Raw genomic sequence first — 18,740 nt, 5'->3', positions numbered from 1 at the left:
TTTGTACACCCAGGTCCCTTTGTACACCCAGATGCCTTTGTACACCCAGGTCCCTTTGTACACCCAGATCCCTTTGTAGACCCAGATCCCTTTGTAGACCCAGATCCCTTTGTACACTCAGATCCTTTTGTACATCCAGATGCCTTTGTACACCCAGATCCCTTTGCATGTCAGCACTCTGAAGGGTTCTGCCATTTATTGTATAATTTGTACCTGAATTTGATCTTCCAAAATGCTCCCATCTCTCTGCCCAAATCTGCAATCTATCTATATCCTTTGACAATCCTCCTCACTTTTTGCAACTCCGCTAATTTTGATGTCATCTGCAAACCTACTAATCGGACCACCAACATTTTCCTTCGGATCAGTTATGTATTTTACAACAATAGTTACTGATCTCCATTCTGAAAAGAAAACATCCTTCCATCACTACTCTCTGTCTCCTATGACCAAGTTAAAAATCACACAACACCAGGTTATAGTCCAACAGGTTTATTTGGAAACATTAGCTTTCTGAGCGCCGCTCCTTCATCAGGTAACTGTGAAACAAGATCATAAGACAAAATTTATAGCAAAAGATTAGTGTCGTGCAACTGAAATGATATACTGAACAAACCTAGATTGCTGTTCAGTCTTTCATCTTTTAGATTAGGTTGCAGGTTTTGGTTCATTAATGTATAAATCCCAGAACTACTTTTAAGTCATATTCTCGAGATAACTTAAGGTTTTATATATAAAACAAACTGATATTTCAGCTCAGGTAATGTATTGAAGGTGTGAGGTTAGAGTCTGTCTGTATCCCAATGTTGAGTCAGACTGGTTCTATTTCCAAAGTACGAATTTATAAAATGTTACACAGAATAACTGCCTGCAGATTGTTTGCTTTTTGATTAAAATAGAATGTATCTGCAAATGCGAATTCACCCCATAGACTTATATGTGATTACCTGGATTATCTGTTTCCCTTCTTAAACAAAGGAACAACATTGACAATCTCCAGTCCTCTGGAACGTCACTGAGCCAAACAGGATGCAAGAATATCGGTTAAGGCTCCAGCTATTTTCTTCCTTGCCTCCCACAGTATCCTGGGATAGATCCCATCTGGCCCTGGAGAACTTGCCTACCTTTAAAGCATTTCAAGACACCCAACACTTGTTCCTTCATTATGTTGACCTGCCTGAGAATATTTGCACACTTTTCCCTAACCACCATATCCCTCACACCTCTCTCTTTGGTGAATACCAATATAACTCTTTAAGGATCTTCACCCATTTCCTCTGGCTCCATGTTACCTCCCTCCTTTATCCTTGGGTGGGTCTATCCTTTCCCCAGCTACCCTCTTGCCCCTAATAAATGTATAAAATACCTTGGGATTCTCCTTAATCCTGCTGGCCAAGGACATTTCATAGTACCTTTTAGCCCTCCTAACTCCCCAATTGAGCTCCTTCCTAATTTCCCTATATTCTTCAAGGACTTTGCTTTCGGTTACCCAGACCATAGGGTTTGCTTAGTTTTTTGTGACTAAGCTGATAATTTCTCCTGTCATCCAAGGTTCCCGAATCCTGCCATTCCCGTCCTTCACTTTCACAGGAACGTGCCTGTCCTGCATTCTTATCAACTGCTCTTTAAAAAATTCCCAAGTGTCAGATGTGGATTTACCCTGAAACAGGCATTCCCAATCCATGTTCTCCAATTCTTGCCTGATTGGATTGTAGTTGGCTTTCCCCCAATTTGACACCTCCATCTTAGGTTCACCCTTGCCCTTATCTATAAGTATCTGAAAACTTAGACAATTGTGGTCACTATTTCCAAAATGCACCCCCACTGAAACTTTGATCATCTGATTGATCATCCAAACCCCTGCCACTAAAGAGGCAATATGGGGGGGGGGGGGGGGGGGGAGTTAAAATGACCCACCATAACTACTTTGTTATTTTCACATCTTGCCAGAATTTGACTGTTTCTCTTCCTCTATCTCCTGTTGGTAGCTGGGAGGCCAGGAGGACAATCCCAGCATTGTCACACCAATCCTTCCTATTCCTGAACTTTACCCACAATGCCTCGCTGCAAGAACTCTCCAGAGAGTCCTCCCTGAACACAGTTATGATATGCTCTCTAACCAGTAATGTAACACTCCCAGCATATTTGCTTCCTCCTCTGTCTCGTCTAAAACATCAAGATGTTGGAACATTAAACTGCCAATCCTGTCCCTTTTTCACTGTGATAGCAACATCATAATCATACATTAATCCAGGCTCTAAGTTCACCTGTTCAATCTGAAGCAAATACAAACTCAGCCTCCAGTTCCACTGAGCTCAGCAACGTCCCCCTGAAGGCTCAAACTCTCACCCATATATGCCTTTGACTCAAGTTCTTCTCCAGCCTCGAGACTGACTGACCTGCTGCTCCGGTTCCCATCCTCCTGCCACTCTAGTTTAGAAACCCGCCCAACTGCAGGGTTTCTTGAATAAAGCAATTAGGTTTACTCCTGACAAATCCTCTGACATCTCCATAAAGGGATGATGATGATGATAATAATCTCGTCCATTATCTTCCTTTAACAACGTGGGATGCAAGACCAGGTAACTCATCCATTTAGCGTCATGCTTCAAGGTTCATTGGCCATCATCGCAGCCCCCCCTCTTCTTCACCTCCTCCAAGTCTCATGTGGCATGTTATAGTTGGTAAGGGGGTCCTTACATTGTAGATATGTATCCAGTTTTCTAGGGATTGAGATTCAGACCAAGCAGAATTAACAAGAATCAGAGAGACAGAAATACAGGTTTAGTCAGTGTGAGACAGCGAGGTTCCTCAAACATCAGTGAGATACATCACCAAAGAATTATGTTTGTGGTGTGACTAATGTAAGGTTAATGCTGGCCAGGACATTGAGAAATCAGTCCTGAGATAGTTTACCAGGCAAACACAGACGGGTGTTGGATTTATTTTAGCACCATCACTGACCATAACAGACCTTTCTCAGCAAGACACTGTAATGCACTGAATGGGACTTGAGAATCCATCTCCTACCTATTCAGAGAGAGTAATGCCTCCCCTCTCACTGATGTAATAAAGGGAATCACTGGAGGTTATGATACAATTATTACCTTTAATAAAAGCAAGTGCTGCAGATTCTGGGGAACTGGAAGAAAAACAAATTGCTGGAGAAACTCTGTGGAAAGAGAAACAGAGTTGATGTGCCTTGTCATATTAATCGCAGCTCTGCTTGGCTCTTCACACACGCTGCCAGACCTGCTGAGATTCGCCAGCATTTTGATTTTTTTTATATTTACCACCTGGCACTTAGTCATAGAGATGTACAGCATGGAAACAGACCCTTCGGTCCAAGCCGACCAGATATTCCAACTCAATCTAGTCCCACCTGCCAGCACCAGACCCATATCTCTCCAAACCCTTCCTATTCATATACCCATCCAAGTGTCTCTTAAATGTTGCAATTGTACCAGCCTCCACCACATCCTCTGGCAGCTCATTCTATACATGTACCATCCTGTGTGAAAAAGTTGCCTCTTAGGTCTCTTTTATATCTTTCCCCTCTCGCCCTAAACCTATGCCCTCTAGTTCTGGACTCCCCGACCCCAGAGAAAAGACTTTGCCTATTTATCCTATCCATGCCCCTCATAATTTTGTAAACTTCTATAAGGTCACCCCTCAGCCTCCGACACTCCAGGGAAAACATGAGGCATAGATAGAGTCGATAGCCAGAGACTATTTCCCAGGGCAGAAATGACTAACACGAGGGGTCATAGTTTTAAGCTGGTTGGAGGAAAGTATAGAAGGGATGTCAGAGGCGGGTTCTTTACAAAGAGTTGTGAGAGCATGGAATGCGTTGCCAGCAGCAGTTGTGGAAGCAAGGTCATTGGGGACATTTAAGAGACTGCTGGACATGCATATGGTCACAGAAATTTGAGGGTGCATACATGAGGATCAGTGGTTGGCACAACATCGTGGGCTGAAGGGCCTGTTCTGTGCTGTACTGTTCTATGTTCTAAAACAGCCCCAGCATGTTCAGCCCCTCTCTATAGCTCAAATCCTCCAATCCTGGCAACATCCTTGTAAATCTTTTCTGAACCCTTTCAAGTTACACAACATCTTTCCGATAGGAAGGAGACCAGAATTGCATGCAATATTCCAACAGTGGCCTAACCAATGTCCTGTACAGCCACAACATGACCTCCAAACCCCTATACTCAATTCTCTGACCAATAAAGGAAAGCATACCAAATGCCTTCTTCACTATCCTATCTACCTGCGACTCCACTTTCGAGCTATGAACCTGCACTCCCAAGGTCTCTTTGTTCAGCAACACTCCCGAGGGCCTTACCATTAAGTGTATAAGTCCTGCTAAGATTTGCTATCCCAAAATGCAGCACCTCGCATTTATCTGAATTAAACTCCATCTGCCACTTCTCAGCCCATTGGCCCATCTGGTCAAGATCCTGTTGTAATCTGAGGTAACCCTCTTCACTGTCCACTACACCTCCAATTTTGGTGTCATCTGCAAACTTACTAGCTGTACCTCTTATGCTCGCATCCAAATCATTTATGTAAATGACAAAAAGTAGAGGACCCAGTACCGATCCTTGTGGCACTCCACTGGTCACAGGCCTCCAGACTGAAAAACAACCCTTCACCACCACCCTCTGTCTTCTACCTTTGAGCCAGTTCTGTATTCCATGAGATCTAACCTTGCTAATCAGTCTCGCATGGGGAACCTTGTCGAATGCCTTACTGAAGTCCATATAGATCACATCTACCGCTCTGCCCTCATCAATCCTCTTTGTTACTTCTTCAAAAAACTCAATCGAGTTTGTGAGACATGATTTCCCACGCACAAAGCCATGTTGACTATCCCCGATCAGTCCTTGCCTTTCCAAATACATGTACATCCTGTCCCTCAGGATTCTCTCCAACAACTTGCCCATCACTGAGGTCAGGCTCACCGGTCTATAGTTCCCTGGCTTGTCCTTACCACCCTTCTTAAACAGTGGCACCACGTTAGCCAACCTCCAGTCCTCCTGCACCTTACCTGTGACTATCGATGATACAAATATCTCAGCAAGAGGCCCAGCAATCACTTCTCTGGCTTCCCACAGAGTTCTCGGGTACACCTGATCAGGTCCTGGGGATTTATCCACCTTTACCCACTTCAAGACATCCAGCACTTCCTCCTCTGTAATCTGGACATTTTGCAAGATGTCACCATCTATTTCCCTACAGTCTATATCTTCCATATCCTTTTCCACAGTAAATACTGATGCAAAATACTCATTTAGTATCTCCCCCATTTTCTGAGGCTCCACACAAAGGCCATCTTGCTGATCTTTGAGGAGCCCTATTCTCTCCCTAGTTATCCTTTTGTCCTTAATATATTTGTAAAACCCTTTGGAGTCTCCTTAATTCTATTTGCCAAAGCTATGTCCCCATTTTGCATTCCTGATTTCCCTCTTAAGTATACTCCTACTTTCTTTATACTCTTCTAAGGATTCACTCGATCTATCCTGTCTATACCTGACATATGCTTCCTTCTTTTTCTTAACCAAACCCTCAATTTCTTTAGTCATCCAGCATTCCCTGTACCTACCAGCCTTCCCTTTCACCCTGACAGGAATATACTGTCTCTGGATTCTCGTTACCTCATTTCTGAAGGCTTCCCATTTTCCAGCCGTCCCTTTACCTGTGAACAGCTGCCCTTCCATAATACTATCACTGTCTATGCATCAATTGAGCAGGTCAAACCTCCAAAAATGCACCCACATTAAGCCACAATATTGCAATGAGTGCTCCACAAACTTGCAACAATAATTAATCAGAAGAAAAAGACAAGACTACAGGAGTTGTGATTGTCTCATAAAAAGATTTATTACTTTTTTTTGCCTAAATGCACAAGGCAAGGTACAGTACTGTATAAAAAAGAACTCCTTAATATACACTTTACATGAGATACACTAGTAAGAGCTTTCAGTTGACTTATCAGGAAACCAATTCAACGCAGCAACAAAAATAATATGTTGTAAACGTCTACACTTCAAGTACCGGTGAGGCTCCGTCAGTCTGACGCACAGCTACATTCACGGGGGAGGGACGGACGGGGCAAGGTTAGAAATTGGGGTCAGGAAACTATAGAACAGTACAGGACAAATGAAATACAAGAACAGCAAGGTTTCCCCTCGATGGTGACTGGTGAAGACCAGGGGGAGTGGGTCAGTGTACGCTTTTCCAACAACACATTTTCAGCTCAGTGTACCACAGCCTTACATGAAGGATGGGTTCAAACCTTTTCCAGTGTTGGTCCGAGTGAAACAGAGACAAGTCCCTTCACTTGGGCACAAACTGTTGCACCTACTCTCGGCAAGGAAGGTACCTCCCCTCACCCCCGCGCAGCAAGTGTGTGTGTGTGAATGTCTGCTTGAACTATCCCTCTCCTACTTTTGTCTGTTGTGACATTCAAGGTGATGTTAGAATCCATCAAGTTATTTGTGGTATCAGTCTTGAACATACTCAATGACTGAGCATCCACAATCCTCTGGGGTAGAGAATTCCAAATGTTCACTGCACCCAGAGAGGACACCCCTCTCCTCAGTCCCAAATGGCCTCCCCTTACCCTGAAGTTCTATCTCCTAGCTTCAGACACCACAGCCTGAGGAAACATCCTTTCTGTATTAACTTTGCCATGGTAAGTATTTTATAAGTTTCTATGAGGTCATTTCTAAACTCCAAGGATTGCTAGCCCAGTCTGCTCAATCTCTCCCCAGTGGACTACTCTGTTGTCCCAGAAATCAGGCTGGTGATCATTCCCTGCATCCCCTCCATGGTCAGTATTTCCTTCCTTAGCTTTCCTGGTGGGTCTAAGGGTCTGTTCCTGTGCTGTGTAGTACTTCAGTTACAGTGCAGGGCTGCTGATGCTCAATAGGGAGCAGAAACTGAGAAAACGGTGAGTTTGTGGAAACGTGATTTTCAGAACCAGAGCTTCGGTTAAGTGCAGTGGAAGAGACTTGACACAATAGGCTGATACTTGGCACAGGGATCAGGATGGGGATCTAGTTAGGAGTGTGAAAGACACTGGTTATTTTGCACAGTCAGAATGAGGAAAGTGCAGTCAGGCACTCTGGAGAGTTTTGTAATGGGAAGCAAATTCTAACCCAGTATTAAAACAAACTCCACATTTTTAAAGGGAAGGGTTTTGTGGGGCCCACCGACACCATAGAATTCACCAGCACCTAACAGCAGGGTTCAAGATGATAAAAAAATCACATAATTAGGATTTTGGAAACAACTTCACAAACAAAAAAAAAATCTCTGGAAATCAAAATCTAGGACTTTTCTTTAAAAAGAACATTTTACAATAGTTTCTCTGTACAATATTTACAGCAAACGGCGCCGGGCAGCAACGGGTGGTTACATTACACACTGAGTAGACGGGGGGGGGGAGAAAATTAACTCTGGAAACAGAGGGGCAGAGAGGATGCCTCATTGGAGCAGGAAAACAAATGGCTGCGAGAATGCATAAAATCGATGACACAAAGAGAGAGGGAGGAACATCAAGAACCATCCAATAACAGGAAAAACAAGTTGCTCTTTCTCTTTTTACAGCGTAACAGTATTTTTTTTTTAAAAACCCTTTGTTGACCATTCTAACTCTCTATTACAAAGGTGATGAAGCAGATTAGATTGTGACCATCCCTTTAGGTGCACTGTGGCACCTTGGCAGGGTTTATTATATCCTGACCCGAGCTAGTCCAAACAGAGTCCTGCGAGGACTGGGACACTCCCCTTGAAGACAAACTCACTTCCCCACACACTTTGTCAGGTGAATGAAAAATTGCAGCAACAATACAGAAACATTTGCCAGCATTTTAACAACAAACTCTGCCTCCAGAACTTAACTCTTGTTTATTGGGAAACCATCATGAAAAGGTTAGCCTGTCCTGACAGGGAACAGCGGATGCTGCTCCAAGGCAGCAGTGCGAGATATAGTGAGCAGAGAGGTGCAGTCTGTCAGCTGATGGGAGGTCACTGCTTTCTCAGGCACAGGGTTCAAACATCAACACAAAACCCGCACTGATTATAGATTGCCCAATCACAAAAACATTGATCATTTCATTCTGGGGTATCCTGCCCTCACCCCAACTCTATTATTCACACAAGACAGAACAGCATTAATCTGTGCCAGATATTCCGGATGAAAGGTGCAATAGTTCCCAAAACATTATTCCCAGCAACCCGTAACCTCAAGCTTGAGAACAGCTTTAAGAATTCAGAAGCTAAACAATTAAGAAACCTGTGCCAAATGTTCTAACACCAGGTATAGGTTTTTAAAGGGAGGAAATAGTCACTACAGTGATGAGGATCTGCCCTCCGTGTCTCTTGGTGGCTTGATAAAGGCAAGAAAGGTGGTCCCTAGTTCGTGGTGTAACTGAAGCTGATCTCCTGGCAGCCTGGTTAATCAGACTATTGGCTCTCTCCACTGGATGGCACCACCTCAGATCTCTCACACAGTCATTAGATTTGGGGTGGCTGTGCGTGGACGGGATTTGTGCATGTTATCTGTGTGTTTCCGTATTTGTGCGCATCTTACAAGACAACCACAGTTCCAAACAAGCACCTCTCAGATTTCAAACCAGCCTGAAGTTGCCAAAGGAGCATGGAACGTTGAGTGTGCGTCACGTTAGATTCCAATCATGAGGTTGAAGGGATTTATATACAGAATAGCTGGAAACTGCTCTCTGGAAATGAAAATAAACTGGTGTATATGTTTTGTGTGAATCCTACGTAAAGTAAGTGCCTTTTGTGGATACTGCTCCTGATTTATAAATGATGCTATTTACATTTCCCAAGGGTTTAAGGCTGCTAATCCTTGCTCCCGTGCAGCCAATCTGGGACTCACTCATTGAAAGGTAAAATCTGTGCTCTGATACACTAACACTCGATACAAAGCCATCAAGCAAAAAGAAACACAACAATGGGTTGAAACTGGCAGCATCAGCTTTAAGCCTCTGGTCTGGAGCACATTGTATTTTAAAGGTGATCAGAATGACCTCAATGATGTACTTCCCTAGACACATTCTGAATTGTACTCTAACATGTTTCAATTGTTACAAACAGAAACTGATGCAGCGCCCTGGGTGCAGAGGGATATGGAAGCCTTATTTATACTACTGTTTCCAAGCAGAAGTCAGTCTGGTGGAACAGTTTCCATTTCTACAATCTGATTCTAAATGCCATCTGCTTGTCCCTCTCATATGGACTCGATGGCTGGTGGTAGCACGTTGATGTGTATTTGGAGAATGCAGAAGATGATGGTGGTGTATCGTAGCAGATGTGCTTCAGGGTCTTTCAGCTGAAGGGGCTGGTCAGGAACGCAGAGCTCAGCCAGCTGGGACCCTCCTCCAACTACTTTCTATGAGCATTGAGGTTGGTCAGACTCGATCACACATCAATTAGACAGAGGCTGACCACTCAGGATGTGGCAACAATGACAAGAGAGATTGATGGACGCTGCTGAGGACCAATGGGAGAAAATACCATTCTGGTGGTGGGGACTGCAGGCCTCTCTAGGACTGGAGCAGAACAGAAAATGGACAAGCTTTGCTGTTTGGCTGATCGTGACACAGCTTGAAACAGGACAAGTTCCACTCTCCAGCCCCAAAACAACTTCTCACTTTGAGGAGAAGAGATGAAGTATCTATCGAGTCCTTTTCGCGAGCTCGGACAGCTGTGTTTGCACTACCTCAGCATTTGAATCAACTCCAGGCAGACTTTCAAAGTGGCTAGAAGTCCCAGGGGGCCTATCAAATGTCATTTCGACTTCAGACGAACGTCAAATCTCACCAGGGCGAGACTGTCTCCCCTCCTGGAACAAAGGAGCAGCCATGCTCACCTTGAAGAAGAATCACTCTCCTTCCATTTTGTGCTGCATTGCTTCCCCAGGATCTTGAGAGCCAGCAGAACCTGTTCCCTGCCGCACTAAACATTGTCTGAAGGTGGGTGGGCCAGGGCCCAAGGCTCCTGGGCTATCTCCTTGGTTAAAAGGTGCACTGCAAAGGGTGACACAGGAATGAGAAGGCAGACTGATAGCACCAATATTCCAGAATCTATTCATTGTTCATTCAAATAAAGTTTCATAATTAATTTAGGATGTCAGTAATGATTGAGTCACTTGCAAATCAACAACTTCCAATCCAGGCCAGGTCATTAAAGAGTGCCCAAAGGTCAGAACAGCCCTATAGCAGGCTAGTATTATCATTCCCTTCAGTCCTCATAAAGCAGTGAACTCAACAACAGCATTGATGCAGTCAATCTTAAAAAACTGGCAGGGTTGGCAAGTCAGATCAGAGTGCATTCTATAATATATCTACACAGTGAGACAGGCAGGCCTGTCACCCCTCCTGCTCTTAACCACCAGAACCCATCCAATAGGCATCAGAACTCCATTACCAAGGTCTCTACAGTCCTACAGGAGAAACATTACATTAGTCTGCCCAACTTCATGGCAGTAACCAGGAACACCATTGAACTGATGTTTAAGAAAATGGAGACCGTCCTCATGTGATCCAGTCACATGATTTTGAGTGAAGTGATTGCATCCCTTCAGATCCTGGAAGGAAAAAGGAACAGGATGAGAAACAAAGCAGCCATTATCAAAATTGGGAAAGATGAATCCATGACCGTAAGATGTAGGAGCAGAACATAGAACTGTACAGCAAAGGAACAGGCCCTTCAGCCCACAATGTTGCACTGAACATGTCGCCAAATTAAACTAATCCCTCCATTCCTTGCTTACTCGTGTTAATCTAAAAGCCCCTTAAACGTCCCTACATATCTGCCCCCACACCAGCCTTGGTAGTGCATTCCATACTCCTACCACTCTCTGTGTAAACTAATTGCCCCTCACATCTCCTTTGAACTTTTACCCCTCTCGCCTTAAATGCATGCCCCTTAGTTTTAGACATTTCAATTCTGGGAAAAAGATTCTGACCATCATTCCTATCTGCGCCTTTCATAATTTTATAAATTTCCATTCGGTCTCCCCTCAACCTCGTTCCAGAGAAAACAACCCAGGTTTTTCTAGCCTCTCCTTATAGCTCATACCTGCCGATCCAGGCAGCACGTGGGAAACCTCCTCTGCACTCTCCCCATAGCCTCCACATCCTTTCTGTAGTGTCGCGGCCAGAATTGAATGCGATAAAGAATAGGCCACTGTTGGATTGAGTCTGCTCAGCTATTCAAGGAGATTATGGCTCATCTGATAATCAACTCCACTTTCCTGCCTTTTCATCATAACCTTGATTCCCATACTGATTAAAAATTTGTCTCCCAGCCCTGAATATACTCAATGACGTAGCCTGAAGAATTCACTGCCCTCAGAGACAAAATTCCTCATCACAACCTTAAATGAGTGCCCCCTTACTCTTGAGATTATGCCATCTGGTCCTAGACTCTCAGTGTTTACCCCGTCAAGCCCTCCAAGACTATTACGTGTTTCAATAAGACAGTCCTTCCATACCCTGGAGTGCCTCTGATATCAGTACATCTTCCCTAAGGGTCCAAACCCATTCACAGTATTCCAGCTGTTGTTTAAAGTGCTATATATCGTTTTAGGTATGCTTCCCTACTTTAACACAATAAACACCCTATTATCCAGCAAGTATAGGGAATCAGGGTCACCAGTTACATAAGAAATACTTCTACAGAAATTCAGTACAGTACACTCTAGTAATCTTTGAATAGAAACTGAATTCTTGCATAAGCAAATTATGATTTTCACCATTTCCAATTTCTGCAACACATTTTTGATTGAATTGTTGTGTGGGGCCTTCTCAGGTGAAATAGCAGATTGATAGGTGAAAGATTTCAGCTCTAACATGATTACAAGGTCAACTAGCTGGTACTGTGATGATGCCTGTATGAAGGAGGTCATGGGGCAGCAGTGACAGCAGGGACCGATAGGACAGCCACATTGTGGATGCACACACATGCACTGGAACCTGTTGGAACAAGTTCAAACAGATATTTTTGAAGAAACTTGACAAATTTCTTCCAGCTGTATGAGAATTCTGGACACCTGAGTACCAGAAAACGGGGCTGTATTCCATTCCGAATGAAACAAAGGCGACCATTTTATTTACTTTCCGTGTTGCCCACTGACTTTGGATGCTAGCTTTTTGTGATTTATACATCAGGTCCCATAAATCCCTCTGTTCTGCAGTCTTTCTCCATGTAAATAATACTTAGCTCTGCTATTCTTCCTGTCAAACCTTACATTTCCCACATTATATTCCATCCGTGAGGTTTTATCTATTCACTTCACTTATCTCTCTGCAGAATCTGTGCCTTCCTCACCATTTGCCCTCCCACTGATTTGTATCACCTGTAAACTTGGCTACTGTAGTTGCACTTTCCTCATTCAAGTCAGTAATATATACAGTATTGTGAATAACTGTGGCCCAGCACTGATCCCTGTGGCATTCCACTGGTTCCAAGAATCCTGAAAATGCCTCCCTTATCTCAACTCTGTCTTTTAGTCATTATCAAACCCTCTATCCATGCTAATATAGCGCCTCCAACATCTTGTGCTCTTATCTTACTAAATACCCTCATGTTCGGTACCTTAAATTGCTGAAAATCCAAACATATATCCTGTTGTTGTCTCTACAAAGAATTCTACAGAATATGTCAGACATGACTGCCTCTTCTTGAAGCTATGCTGACTTCACTTGATTCATAGAATCCCTACAGTGTGGAGGCAAGCCATTCAGCCCCTTAAATCCATACCGACCCTCCAAAGAGCTTCTCACCTAGACCCACTCTGTCTCTGTAACTCTGCACTTCCCTGGACACTATGGGCAATTTAGCATGGCCGATCCACCAAACCTGCACATCTTTGGATGGAAACTAAAGCACTGGGAGGAAACCCACACAGACACGGGGAGAACGTGCAAACTTCACGCAGACACAGTTGCCTGAGGCTGGAATCGAACCTGGGACCCCGGTGCTGTGAGGCAACACTACTAACCACTGAGCTACTGTGCTTCTACATGCCCTGATATTACATCCTTTGTAATAGACTCTCAATGGTTTCTTCATAATAGATTTTAGGTTAACTGGCCAATAGTTACTTGTTACATTGCTTTTTAAAAATAAAGATGGTATGTTGGCAGTTTTCTAATTCTCTGCAACTTTTCTAGAATCTAAGGATTCCTGAAGAATGCATCCATTATCTCTGTACTTACCTTCCTTTAACATCCTATAGCTTTTAGCCCTGTTCGTTTCCTTCGAGTTACATTCATTTAAGATTGCCGCTTGTACCCAGGCACGAGTGACAAATGTATAATGTTGACACATTCCGGTGCCATCTTGGATGACTGAATAAATTAATATTAAATTGATACTCCTAAAACTGAAGCAGCTTCAGAAATTCACCCTTCCCTCTCCGTAGCCTTCACCCGCTCTGCTTCTCCATTCGCTGCCGTCCAACATGTCCCCAGGCTCCTGCCAATGTACTCCTTTCCTGCCACCAATAGTAATGTTGCTCATGACAATCTCTGGTGTAGTTTGTTCCCAGTTCTGATAGATATCTCACCCCCCTGACTATTTCCTGTTATGATCTTCAGCTGCTCAACCAGAGCTGTCTGCAGATAGTTGACACCATGGTCTTAGTCCCACCTTCTGCAACATCGCCTTCACAGAACCTCCCTCAGTCAGACTTTCAGTGAATTTGAAAGCAGGCTCAGCCAGGCCAAAGCCTGAATGCAAAGTGAGATTCAGGAACCACCTCACTTTCTTGCCAGGAGATAAAATTACTTGTTAAACTCCAACTCTGCACTAACCCCAGGTACCTCAATCCTCAGGTTGGTCTGCTCACTTTCCATAGTACTTTTCTCGAGTGATAGTTACTGTGTTTGCTTCCTGCCCAGCTTTACCCCAGTGATTACTGAGTATTTTTAGAATGCTCCTCGTGTTCCCTATGGTGAAGGCTGATACAAAGTTCATTCAACTGCTCTGCTACTGCCTGGCTCCATTATTTCCCCAGACTCATTCTCCCAGAGGGCTGTATTCACTTTGATCTCTCTTTGCCTTTTCTACATTTAAGGAAACTTTTACAATCCTTTTTAAAGTATTACTTACTTGTTACCCTTTCAAAATCATCTTCTCCCTTTAGTTTTGCGCATTCTTTGTTTGCCTTCAGTACTTTCCCAGTCCTTTGGCTTCCCAGTGATTCTCTCACGTTGCATGCTTTTTCTTTCAATTTGATACTATCCTGATTTTCTTTGGTCAGGTTTATCCTCTTCCTGCAATCTATCCTCCTCACACGAGTGTATCTACATTCAACCGCTGTCTTTTTTGCTAAATTGTTCACATGAGCCAACTCTGCCCTGATTTAAGTTTTGCACAGATGTTTCCATTAAAGTGTCCCCCTCTCAATCTGAATGCTAAATTATACCGGGCACTGTTTCCGAGAAGATTAGTTATCTCTGAGATAATTTATTAAACATACCTCATTACACATTACTATATCCAAAACAGGCAAAATTATCTTTTAAAAAGTTGTTCTCAAGTACAAAGTATCTTTATTGATAATTTCATGGGAGCATTAATAATCATTAGTGATAAACCAGGGAATTACAGAGCAGTGAGTCTAATATCAGTGGTAGGAAACTATTACATCGTAGCTTCAATTCCCATCACTAGCTGAGGGTGCCATGAAGGACTCTCAACCTCCTGCCTTGCCTGAAGTGTTGTGAAACTTAGGGTAAACTACCATCAGTTGTCTCCCTCTCTCTCATGAACAGACCTTTACCCATTATTTTGTGTGAAGCTAGTTGGAACATCTTGAAATTGTGAAAGGTGCTACTGAAAGGCGAGTTATAAAATGAAACTCTTTTTGATTCTATCCAATACAATGCTATGTGAACAGTAGGTGTCAGTATTCACACACTGAGTAAACACAGCTTTCTCCCTTTCCCTGGAGCGACCAGAAATGATATCCTCTTGCAGGAGAATCAAAGGTAAAACACATACCCCAAGAAATTTGTCAGTTCTCATTGCCCCCATTCTCTAGCTGATGACTATGGTGATCAGATAAATCCTACAATTCACCCTGACAGCATTCACCAACACTTCATAAAGCTTCTTTGCATGTTATTCTGTGATCAGTAGGAAGGATGGACTTTTGCTGAGGTTGAGTAAAAGACTATTTGTGTATTCCGTACCTCAAAGCACTGATATCTAGATGAGGTGCTGGGCAAGTTGTTGGAGGGAATCCTGAGGGACAGGATTTACATGTATTTGGAAAGGCAAGGACTGATTAGGGTTGTCAACATGGTTTTGTGTGTGGGAAATCACGTCTCACAAACTTGATTGGAGTTTTCTGAAGTAACAACGAAGAGGACTAAGGAGGGCAGAGCAGTGGACGTGATTATATGGACTTCAGTAAGGTGTTTGCCAAGTTTCCTCATGGTAGACTGGTTAGCTACATTAGATCACAGGGAATACAGGGAGCACTAGCCATTTGGATGCAGAGCTGGGTCAAAGGTAAAAGACAGAGAGTGTGATGGAGGGTTGACTTTCAGACTGGAAGCCTGTGACCAGTGGAGTGCCACAAGGATCGGTGCTGGGTCCACTTTTCATCATTTATATAAATGATTTGGATGTGAACATAGGAGGTATAGTTAGTAAGTTTGCAGATAACACCAAAATTGGAGGTGTAGTGGACAGCGAAGAAGGTTACCTCAGAGTACAATGGAATACTGATCAGATGGACCAATGGGCTGAGAAGTGGCAGATGAAGTTTAATTTGGAGAAATGTGAGGTGCTGCATTTTGGAATAGCAAATCTTAGCAGGACTTATACACTTAATGGTAAGGTCCTATGGAGTGTTGCTGAACAAAGAGACCTTGGAGTGCAGGTTCATAGCTCCTTGAAAGTGGAGTCGCAGGTAGATAGGATAGTGAAGGAGGCATTTGGTATGCTTTCCTTTATTGGTCAGAGTACTGAGTACAGGAGTTGGGAGGTCATGTTGCGGCTGTACAGGACATTGGTTAGGCCACTGAATATTGTGTGCAATTCTGGTCTCCTTCCTATCAGAAAGATGTTGCGAAACTTGAAAGGGTTCAGAAAAGATTTACAAGGATGTTGCCAGGGTTGGAGGATTTGAGCTCTAGGGAGAGGCTGAACAGGCTGGGGCTGTTGTCCCTGGAGCGTCAGAGGCTGAGCGGAGACCTTATAGAGGTTTACAAAATTATGAGGGGCATGGATAAGGTAAATAGGCAAAGTCTTTTCCCTGGGGTCGGGGAGTCCAGAACTAGAGGGCATAGGTTTAGGGTGAGAGAGGAAAGATATTAAAGAGACCTACAGAGAGTGGTACATGTATGGAATGAGCTGTCAGAGGAAGTGGAGGAGGCTGGTACAATTGCAACATTTAAGAGGCATTTGGATGGGTATATGAATAGGAAGGGTTTGGAGGGATATGGGCCGGGTGCTGGCAGGTGGGACTAGATTGGGTTGGGATATCTGGTCGGCATGGACAGGTTGGACCGAAAGGTCTGTTTCCATGCTGTACATCTCTATGACTCTAAGTAGAGGCACAGGTTTAGGGTGAGAGGGGAAAAATTTAAAAGGAATCTAGGGGGCAGCTTTTTCACGCAGAGGATGGTGTGTGTATGGAATGAGCTGTCAGAGGAAGTGGTGGAGTCTGGTACAATTACAGCATTTAAAAGGCATCAAGATGGGTATATGAATAGGAAGGGTTTGGAGGGATATGGGCCAAGTGCTGGCAAATTGGATTAGATTAATTTAGGATATCTGATTGGCATGGATGAGTTGATCTGAAGGGTCTGTATCCGTGCTGTACATCTCTATGACTCTAAGAAGTAAACACCACTGTCTTTTATTAGCATCGCTAAACGTGCAAGTGGGAAAAAGAGTTGGTTTTTCTTACCATTCTCACCTTCTGGCTGGTGGGAACAGGGTCGACACCGAGGCCTGTGCAGCAGCCTGTTGGCTTGTGACAATGGCTGGTGAGGATAGACCTGGTAATATGGAGAGGATTACAGGGTAAGACGGTCAAGTGCAGCAACGCAATCAAAACCAAACAAGATCAGCAGGAACAGACCAATTGGCCTTTTCAGCCCCACTCCACCCCCATGATGACTGGACCATCCTGATTAAAGAGAGCCTTCCTTTCTCTAGCCTACCCCCACTCTGCTACATAATGTCTTAAGAGACACAATAGAGAGGTGTGACAAGAATTTCCTCGACCCCCAGCAATTTCTCCAAAGCAGACCATGAAAGTGACACATCCAAAGTGAAGGCTGAGGAAATATGTACACATTGTAACCTCCCCAATCTGGAAAGGAAAACTAGTGGTCTGGAAATTTTTCACATCTACCCAAACAGTTCCCTCAACATTATCAACATCATTTTAATATAGCACTTTGGTTGCTGAAATACAGAAGATACACTATTTAGATAAGTGCTGCTGCTTTATAATTCAACATGTTTCAGGTAACTATATCTATAGCATTTCCTTGTTCACATTCCTGTGGTTAGGGATTTTACATCATTAGTGAGTTTTGAGAAGATTTGCGGCTCAGGTTGAGGCTCTAGATGCAGCTTTGCTCGCTGAGCTGGAATGTTCATTTTCTGATGTTCCATCACCATGGTAGGTACCATCTTCAGTGAGCCTCCAGACGAAGCACTACTAATGATTCCTGCTTTGTAGTTCTATGTTTGGTGATGTCATTCCCTGTTCTTTCTCTCAAGGGGTAGTAAATGGGGTCCAAGTCAATGTGTTTGTTGATAGAGTTCCGGTTGGAATGCCATGCTTCTGGGAATTCTCGTGCATGTCTCTGTTTGGTTTGTCCTAGAATGGATGTGTTGTCCCAGTCGAAGTGGTGTCCTTCCTTATCTATATGTGAGGACACTAGTGAGAGAGGATCATGTTGTTTTGTGGCTAGTTGATGTTCATGTATCCTGGTGGCTAGTTTTCTGCCTATTTGCCCAATGTAGTGTTTGTTGTTGCACGGTATTTAGTTCTGCTTGTTGTCTGTATAACTGCTGTTTTAGTATTGGTGTGCTACTATGATGCTAAGGGGTCTGAGAAGTCTGGCAGTCATTTCCGAGATGTCTTTGATGTGGGGGAGCATGGCTATGGTTTCTGGACGTGTTTTGTCTGCTTGTTTGAGCTTGTTGCTGAGAAATCGGAGGACTGTGTTCATTGGGTACCCATTCTTTTTAAAAACATTGTATAGGTGATTTCCTCTGCTTTGCGTAGTTCCTCTGTGCTGCAGTGTGTGGTGGCTCATTAAGATAATGTTCTGATGCAGCTTCGTTTGTGGGTGTTGGATTGATTACTTCTGTAATTCAATATTTGGTCCGTATGTGTTGTTTTCCTGTAGACGCTGGTTTGAAGTTCCCCATTGGCTGTTCGCTCTACTGTGACATCTAGGAATGGCAGTTAGTTGTTGTTTTCCTCCTCATTAGTGAACTTTATGCCAGTAAGGGCATTATTGATGGTCTTGAAGATTTCTCAGCAACAAACCCAAACGGTGTGTTAGCTCTTATTGGTAGAGGGATTGAGTTTCAGAACCATGAGGTCATTCCGCATCTGTACAAAACTCTGGTGCAGCCACACCTGGAGTATTGCATACAGTTCTGGTCACCACATTATAGGAAATATGTGGAAGCTTTGGAAAGAGTTCAGAGGAGATTTACTCGGA

General features: G+C 43.6%; 1 protein-coding gene across 11 annotated transcripts in view; it reads right to left on the bottom strand.

The window, feature by feature from the left end:
- Window positions 1–476: 476 nt before the first annotated feature.
- The window catches only part of znf609b (zinc finger protein 609b), a 328,373-nt gene continuing 310,109 nt past the window's right edge, over window positions 477–18,740 (bottom strand). For 3 of the 11 annotated variants that reach the window (XM_087981999.1, XM_087981998.1, XM_087982006.1), the window contains 2 exons: window positions 16,970–17,051; window positions 1,975–2,723 (listed from right to left, as the gene is read on the bottom strand). In XM_087981999.1, coding sequence (XP_087838125.1) covers window positions 2,648–2,723; window positions 16,970–17,051 — 158 coding nt within the window. In that variant the 3' untranslated portion in view covers window positions 1,975–2,647. Of the gene's footprint in view, window positions 540–1,971; window positions 2,724–5,858; window positions 10,619–16,960; window positions 17,052–18,740 lie in introns of those variants that run through there. The other 8 variants (XM_087982003.1, XM_087982008.1, XM_087982004.1 and 5 more) reach the window with 7 other exon arrangements.

The sequence above is a fragment of the Chiloscyllium plagiosum genome, unplaced genomic scaffold, assembly GCF_037043375.1.
Source record: "Chiloscyllium plagiosum isolate Xiang-an unplaced genomic scaffold, Cpla_swu_hap1 HiC_scaffold_42, whole genome shotgun sequence".
Taxonomy (NCBI): Eukaryota; Metazoa; Chordata; class Chondrichthyes; order Orectolobiformes; family Hemiscylliidae; genus Chiloscyllium; species Chiloscyllium plagiosum.
The sequence above is the reverse complement of the archived record's forward strand: the minus strand, read 5'-3'. Positions and strand labels throughout refer to the sequence as shown.